Genomic DNA, 9,045 nt, shown 5'->3' with positions numbered 1-9,045 from the left:
GATTGGATTAATTGACCCAGGTCATGACCTTTTGTTTGGGAGGGTGAACATGGGTCAAGTTAATAAGGAGTGATTAAGAGTAAAATTCTAATTGACCTAATTAAGTCGACCTTTTGCTTGGGGATGGTCTAAGAACTGGCCTCGTACTATAAATTTTACACACTTGTGTAAAATTATTTATCAAAAACACATACACCTCTTATTAAAACATGGGTAACCAATATAAAAAATTATAAGAATAAGCAAGTAAAATGCAAATAGGTAATAGTAATTAAGTTTAATATTGTCCTTCAAAATATATCTTAAACGTCATCTTACAAAGAAATACTACAAATTCTCAGGTGTGACGTTTGAGAAACTTGTTCCTTCTCACAATCGATCTAGATAATGATAGAAAGGGAAGATCATTGTGATATACAAGTATCACAATATCTTTTTGTCAAAAGTAAGAATAGTTTTAGTGCTCCGTATTTGTGAATCATGGGCCTTTGAAAGTGGGTTATTACAACGTGAGATAATGGGCCTTTCTTATTGGAGGTCCTCTTAAGCCCAACTATATATCCCAATCATTACTTCGCAATTATGTGAACTATACATGGAGATGGGTCCGTCAAAAAACAGCCCAGTAATATACACTTGAGTGGGCTTATATGTAATTTTATTCATCTTTTAGCCCACTCTATATATGATTCAATTTCCTGAAAATTTGGCTTGGTTACTTAGGGCGGCCCCTAAAATGAATTGAATATTTGAATGTATAATCAACAATTAGGGTTATTGTAAATGAACTGAACCCACTCAACAAGCGCTTGTGATCGGCTTGGTTAAACTTGACTCAAGATCGGTTAAATTAGGATCGAGCTCGAGTCAAGCTGAGCCTAAACCAAGCTTAGCCCAAGCACACTAAGGCTTGGCTTGATCTTTATTTCGGAACATAGAGCACATAGCAAAAGCTTACGTCTCCAATGTATGAGTCAAGATTTGAAGGTTGGGGGTAATCCAAACTTTGAAGGACGGGCGAATAATACAATAATAAGAAATATTGGAAAAATGGGGAAATTTTAACAAATTTTCATTTTTCAATTAGGTTGTGTGCCTCTGTTAGCTCTGGTCACTAAAAATCGCGACAAACTAAGATGGATAAAGCAAAATTATAAGAAAAATAAGTTTCTATCCGACCAGACAAGTGTACGATGAGCTCATGCAAAAAGTTTAGTTAAGATATGTCAACAAGCAAACTCAGAAAAAATGGAGAAACTTTAACTAAAATTTTCATTGTCCAAATAAAACGAGCACCCTGTAATTAGCTCCTCTTAGTTCCGCCACTAGGCCTCCTACATGTCATCTTTCAAATGTAAAGGACCCCATCTCCCAACTTATTTAAAACCAATTAAGCCAACAAAGCGTCTTGCTTATGATTGGGCTAATCTCGTCACAAGCTGAAGACCTCTCACAAAAAGGGAGATGGGACAAGGTGGGGCACCCCCCATGTGCTTCCCACTCACCTCTCAATGGGTATTTTGTGAGAGGAAACGGTATCCGTCACAAGCTTGTGACAGATATCACCCGCCTTCAATCAGATTTTGTGTTAAGCCAATGACTCCAATACATTTCTTACATGATGATCTAGACTATGACTTAGCACGAACTAAGTTTGGACAATTCATCACGTTCATTAAGTCTAATAATCCACTTATTAGTTATCTAATGATGCATGATTAATTATATAGAATATTAAGAGTGTGATTAAGTCTTCAACACCACCAACTAAAGAATAGGGTAAATTACCCACTATCTCACCTTATTGACTGCTCCCATGTCAGATTTTTAAGGGCCAAATACATTGATTTAACATGTATTTACCATTACGACCGGATCTACTCTTAACCCTAATTAAATGCCACTTATAACTTACATAACCCTTATAATGCTCCACTCACTATGGAAAAAAAATGCTTACTTTTTCACTATGACTTTTTTTACCCTTTAATTTGTCTTCATGCCCATCTGGCCCTTGTTTGATTTCAGCCTAACAAGTAATTTCATATGTTAGGTAAACGGCATATTTTGATAGCATAATGACCAAAATCTAATGTTTTTAAATATGTTGTTAGTAACAGACTACCAACATATTCAATTCATACAAGAAAACAATCTAATTGTCTTATAATTTACTAATTACCAAACCAGGGTAACCGGATTCGCAATTCGATCAATTCGCTTTCTTAATTCTAATTCGCGATTCGCTCAATTTAGCGAATTACATTATTTTAAAATTCGGTAATTAATCAATCCACCCGCAAAAGGATTATCCTTTTATATCAACAAAGCTAAAAAAAAACATCTTCCTGTCAGAAATCAAAATCAAATTAAAGCTAAATCTACAAATCTACAATAGTGAATCAAATCATTGTGCTTGGCTTCAAAGTTCAAACTTCAAAATAACGAGGTATCTTGTCTATACTTCAATTTTTCCTGATTTTTTTTTTTTGTTTTTAGCATAATCATATAATTCGCTCATCTCAGCGAATAATTCACGAATTGGGACGAATTAAGATGAAAATGAATTGCGAATTAATTCGTTCGAATTAATTCGCAATTTGGAGGGGGGACGAGCGAATTAGGTAACCCTGTACCAAACACTCTTTCTTAATTCTGTAAATTTAATGTGATAGTCAAATTTACCGTTTGCCAAACTGGACCTAAGTAAAAAAATCTATGTAGAGGATAATATGTCATTATCTACTGCTAAAATTTATTTCAAGACTTGGTTTTTCGAGTTTCCAACTTTTGAGGTTTACATACGATATTGATAAAGCTGGTAAAATTTGATCTGACTCGAGAAATGTTATAGTTAGGTGGAGGTAAAGATCTAATTCAAAGTGAATGTTATACTCCTTATATAACTTAACTGAAAGAAAAGTAAAGGTTGATTAAAGAGTTGTAAAACTTTCCAAGCAACTATTTACTAACATGCCCTATTACTTTGAAAATTTCTTATGTTTGATGTTTGAACTTGTCTATACACTTCTTACATGGTAGCATTGTAAATACCGGTTACCTTTTCGCTAGTTTGATAAACGACTTTTAATAATATTAGCCATCTTCTGAGCTCCTAAATATCAGCTAACTTTTCATTTAGCATAACAACTTTCAACAAGCTTAAGTTTTATCGAACTTTTTAAATTTCAGCTAGTTTTGCCAAACAAAACCTCAAATTCTGTATACTCTGTAATTTCATACCTACTTTTAAACTTTAAGGAATTAAAGTTAATGATCAATTTAAAAAAATAATATTACTACTAAAATTTGCATTATATTACTACTAAAATTTGCATATGGAAATGATATTAATTTGTTTTGATAAATTGATCATTAACTTTAATTCCAAATGCCCTCCCATTTGCAAATTTTAGTAGTAAATTCTTTTATTATGTAAACATTTACCTAAACGTTCAAGAGATGTCGTAAGATGTTACATATTTACATGTTTTTGACTTTTTTCTTTCTCCTTTGATGAAAACAAACGTATTATTTATAGCCTCCATTAATTTTCCGTTTCTTTTTCCACCTAAAAAAAACAAAAATATAAATACTATATATCTCCCTTGGTGGAGTAATGCTTGTTACCTACTCATTTTAGCTTCAAATCTCCACACACACCTCTCTCTTCTACTACTCATGCAAACTTCACCATAATTTTCATTTTATTTTTTAATTTCTAAAAAGAATTAAAGTGCAAAATTTAACTTCATTGATACTAAAATCCCTTTGTTTTAAATTCCGTTTTCGAAATAAATATTTCAATTTAATTAATGGAGAAACATAGATGTAAACTTTGTTATAGAAAGTTTTCAAATGGGAGAGCCTTAGGTGGTCATATGAAGTCTCACATGATGCTCCTACCGGTCCCACCTAAACCCGACTCATGGACACCACCGTCGTCATTGCCCTCTTCATCGGGTTCTGAGCCGGAGGAAGGAGAAATTGTCAAGGGCAAGTTATTAGTAGGTAAGTTAAGGAATAACCTAAAGTTGGTTGATCGTGAATTGTTTACGTTACAAGATAAGGAAAGTGAGACGGAGTCGTCTAAGTACGTTACTAGGAGAAGATCGAAGAGGACTCGAAAGGCGAGTTCATCAATTTCGCAATTTATTCATCAACAAGATCGTAACAATAACAATAACAATAATACGAGTAATAGTTACTTCTATGACGAAGTTGATCAACAGCAAATGGGAAGTAGTTCAATATCGGAAGTTACGTCCGAAGAAGATGTTGCGTTTTGTCTTATGATGATGTCACGTGACACGTGGAGTGATAACGGAAATGGGTCCGGATATGGGTATGGGTATGGGTATGGGTATGGGTATGGGTACGGGTATGATAATAAGGAATGTGACAATGTTAGGAAAAGGTATAAATGTGATACATGTAATAAGGTGTTCCGATCATACCAAGCTCTAGGAGGACACCGTGCTAGTCACAAGAAAACCCGTCTCTCGATACCTGACCATGACCACGACAATGTGGTGGCGGCGGTGGTGGGGAATGAGGAGGAAAAAGTTCATAAATGTCCTATTTGTTTTAGGGTGTTTGCTTCAGGACAGGCACTTGGAGGTCATAAAAGATCTCATGTTATTGATAATAATCCAATTAAATCCGGAAAAATTATTCATCAAATTCCGAAGATGAAGATGAAGACGAAGATAATTACTGAAAATTTTATTGATCTTAATCTTCCTGCACCAATTGATGATGATGATGATGAAGAAATTGTTAGTCAGATTGCTACTTCATCTGTTTCTGATGTTCATTTGTGATCAACAAAGTCAAAGGTAATTAGTTTTGTTATTTTTTTTAGGTGAGTGGAGCTACTAGCTACGACAAATTTGATGCTGACGGGAATTGATATCAGGTCATGACTCATGAGTATCACTTCACAGTTCACATAACTATACCAGCTAAGTTAGCTAACATCTGCAATACGACCTGTAATCCCAAAATAATTAGGAGTCGAGTTAGTTTGGTTACTTTTTTAGTTTGTTCCAATTGATACATATTTTGGTTGTTTTTTTTTTTTATCATAATTAACTAGTGATCAACTATCAACCATATATCTTTGTTAATACGATTACCAGTGGTGAAACCAAGGGGCTAGCAGGGATGCTCGTCTTCGTTGAAAATTGAAAAGTTAGAAAGTTTTTTAAGTCTGCTTTATGGCATTCCGCTAAAAAAATTCGCTCCCAAAAATGTAAATCCTGGCTCCGACACCGTCGATTACGTTTTATTGATTGATAGTTTGCTTAATTAAATTAGAGTAGGACTGTTTCTAATTTCCAGCTGTTTTAGCTGAACTGCTGCTTGTAGGTGGAGCAAGTAGTAGTTTGTAACTGGTACTATTATTAAGAGTTGATTAATAGTACAAATAAAGGTAGGAAAAAGTCATTAAGACTTAAAAGAAAAGTGGAATAAATGAGAAAATGAGAACCTTGCATTTTGGAGAATAAATATGGTAACTTCCACCTATCAATGTTGCTAAATGCAGTTGGTCAATACTCAAGTTGTTCTTCTTAATTAGAGGTGTTAGCTAATTTAATCCGTAAATTTGTCAAGGTGCGATACTCATAATCTGGGTTAAAAACCTAATTACACTATACCAAATAGCTATAAGTAATATACATGTTCCTTGCTATAGTAATACTTAATTTGAAGTGAATTAAATTGAACTGAATTTGTAGAAGCGAACTAAACTTAAAAGAGAGTGACTTTGAGTCCAAAAAAACAGTGCCTAAAAAAATTTAAACTATATTTCATAATCTCGACTTCAGTTTTAATTTATGTTTTAATTGTCTGATGTCGTTAAGCCAAAAACACGTCTAAATTACGACAAAGTACGATCTAGGTGTCGTACGGCAGCTTGATTAGCTACAAGTTTATATAAACAAAGTGTTTATTTAGCATTAGATAGTACATTAGTACTAATGACTAGTCTAGAAAATAAATAGTTTTACATAATGTAGTTGACCTTAAGCATAGAGCACATTTCTGTAGATTCTCCTGAATGCCCTAAATAAAATAACAGGATTGAATACTTGAATATGTCCTTGAGTGACCTTAGTGAGGTAGTGGGCTGGTGGTTAGCCATTGAAAAATGACATTTCCCAATATCGTAACGGCTTATATTAACTGGTTTATCTGGTAAAATCATGTAATAATATTCGGAGTAATATTTCTTTTGAAATCTGTTAACACGAAATTACCTCCATATCTACTTATGCACCAGAAAAGAAAACTGGTAAAGAGTGTAAATATCAATGCCTTTATAAAATGTCGGTTTTTTAATATGTGTACTTAGGCATACGTTAGAAAAATAAAATGAAATGATTTTTAGAAGGGCAATTGAAGCACCAACTAACCTTTGTACCAAATGACAAAGGCATGTGAAGTGATCTCATCTTAATAGGAAGTGTCCCAACCTATAATCACTAAAAGAACATCTATCTAACTCTTGTTTATCAATGTGACTTGAAAGTAGAAAGGAGTGAGTTACACTATATGATAGAGTCGAGACTTGAAATTAGGAGAGTCGAACATAGACTATAAATGTGACAGGTGCGAATTTATAATGTACTCCGTAAATCGTAATACTCTACTACAATTCTACAACAATAACAACCACCAGTGTCTCAGTGTCTTAATGAATCTCGCAAATTTTGAGGTATGAATTTGAAATCTAAGTGGCTTTTTATGTTTAGATAGTTACTTTTTAAGTAAACCCATACAAAAAGACGATCTTATCGTAAAAAAATTATTTAAAAATTTGATTTAATCAAACTATTTTGTTCAAGTGAAGCAATTGGTTTAGAGATCAAAATGGAAATAAAGCTGCTTTAGGATATTCTATAAGAGATCACAATGGTAAAGTCGTTTTGTTAGGAGCAAAAAAATGCGGATCAAATAGTATTCTTGTGGCGGAAGCTCTCGCCTTAAAAGAAGGCATTTTAGCAGCTAAATATTTAGGAATCTCAAAGCTAATTGTCGAAGGTGATACTTTATGTGTTATTAACTCAATCCGTAGTACTTGACAAATTTCTAGTATTATCAAGGATGAAAAATTAGATCTTCATTTCTTCGATGAAGTGAATTAAACATTGCTATCGTGAAGCCAACAAAGTTGCTGAATTTATGACTTCTATTGGACGTGAATGTCCAACTCTTTCGAGGTGGTTTGAAAGCCGCTGGCTTCAACTTACCTCACTCATTAATTCAAAAGGATGAGACATGTTGGTCCTACTCAGAAGGATCAATCTAATTTTCTTATCTTATAAAAAAAAAAAAAAAAAAAAAAAAAAAATATTATCTCAGTGCCTCAATGGCTCCCGCAAATTGCAGGGTAAGGGGGTCGGATGTACGCAGCCTTATCCTTATGTTAGAAACATAAAGAGGCTGTTTCCGAATGACCCAAAAAAAAAATGGTTTAGACTTTAGAGGCATCATTTACTATGTTTGGGCTATACTAAATTTGCAGTCCATACCAATGGTGGGCCAAATATTGAAATCTTTACTAAGTGGCCAAGGAGGCTGGATGACAACCTTTTCAAGAAATTCCCTCAAAGTTTTTTTGCTTTAATGATGTGATCACGAATTTGGAATTGTTTTCGAAAATAATACTCCCTCCTATTCATTCATTTTGTCCCTCTTTCTTTATCGAAGCTAGTCGAATTTTTGTCCCTCTTTCCTTTTTTGATAACTTTTGTGTGGTCCAAATTTAATTACATGTGGGGTAGGGCGGAATAAAGTGTTTTGTGTGGTCCAAAATCATTTTCTTAATTCTTGTGCAAAATCAAAGGGGGACAAAATGAATGAATAGAAGGGAGTATTATGTTACATATAGAAAATTACCAAAAAGTGACCAATGCATATGAACATCCATCAAGTTGTTTAGTTTACAATCTTTATTATTTTATCATAGACTATACCACCAGTTATTTTATGATAAAGTTTTTGAATTTTGTTGTGAAATTTATAAGTTTTAATTTATGGTTTTTGAGCTTCTTCACGGAAAATATCTAAGCTCAAAACTTACAATGTAACTCGTAAACATACACATAAGTTCAATTAAATTTGTAATGATTATACAATACTATTATACATCTGAATTGATAATCCTTTTTTCCCATCATTGAGTTTCGCGACCAATAACTAATTCGAGTAAGATGCTAATGTGTTTCATCTATCTACACGAAAGGCCAAATTCGTTGATCATATTATAATGAGGGGCATTTAATTAACTTAAATTACATACTCCAACACAACATTGTTATAAGAATATAAACAACTTGTTGAGTCATAGAAAGTACCAACCAGCTTATTTTATTTACGATTTTTGTTAAATCATAAACCAAATAGGCAAATAGTCACACATTATTCCATCAAATAGCAAATATAGTCATTTTTACACTTTAGTCAAGAAATCTAAAATAAGAAAAAAGTGAGATTATTGGGGCCCTTAATAAACAAATTTGGTAAGCCAGAAATTAATACTACTCAACAAAGAACAAAAAGAAGTATACTACGTAATATTCCTTTGTTCCATTAATTTTGGGTGCGTTTTTCTTTTCATGTACGTGACCAAAGTTGGAAAATACTCGTAACACCTAAAGTGGCAACTTGAAATTAAAGTTTACCAATTAAATTGAGTAGATTCTATGGAGATTCTTTTGTAAGACAACATTATTTACCTACGAATCTTACCTGGTACTAGTTTATGATGTCAGGGTATATTATATTAGCATATACCCAAAACAAAAAAAAAATGCGAATTAAAGTTTTGATTAGGAAATACAGCGAGATCTATATTGTACGAGTTTATATTATCGGGTTGTATTTTATATTATTTAATATTTTTTGAATTATTTAAGAGATATATGATAAAGTTGAGGGATTATTGGCTTTTATTTTACATTATTTAATGTTTATTGAATTATTTAAGAGATGAGTATATGATAAAGTTGAAATACGGTGATATCTATCGGGTTATAT

The 9,045-nt window shown here is 32.9% G+C and overlaps 1 protein-coding gene across 1 annotated transcript; it reads left to right on the top strand.

Moving 5' to 3' along the window:
- The first annotated feature begins 3,498 nt into the window (after window positions 1–3,498).
- Window positions 3,499–5,499, top strand: LOC141658471 (zinc finger protein ZAT9-like). The gene has a single exon (XM_074465418.1). It carries the CDS (start codon window positions 3,816–3,818, stop codon window positions 4,821–4,823), a length of 1,008 nt encoding a protein of 335 aa, XP_074321519.1. The 5' UTR covers window positions 3,499–3,815; the 3' UTR covers window positions 4,824–5,499.
- Window positions 5,500–9,045: the final 3,546 nt, after the last annotated feature.

This window comes from Silene latifolia, chromosome 6 (assembly GCF_048544455.1).
Source record: "Silene latifolia isolate original U9 population chromosome 6, ASM4854445v1, whole genome shotgun sequence".
In the NCBI taxonomy this organism is placed as follows: Eukaryota; Viridiplantae; Streptophyta; class Magnoliopsida; order Caryophyllales; family Caryophyllaceae; genus Silene; species Silene latifolia.
This window is presented reverse-complemented; position numbering and strand designations above follow the sequence as displayed.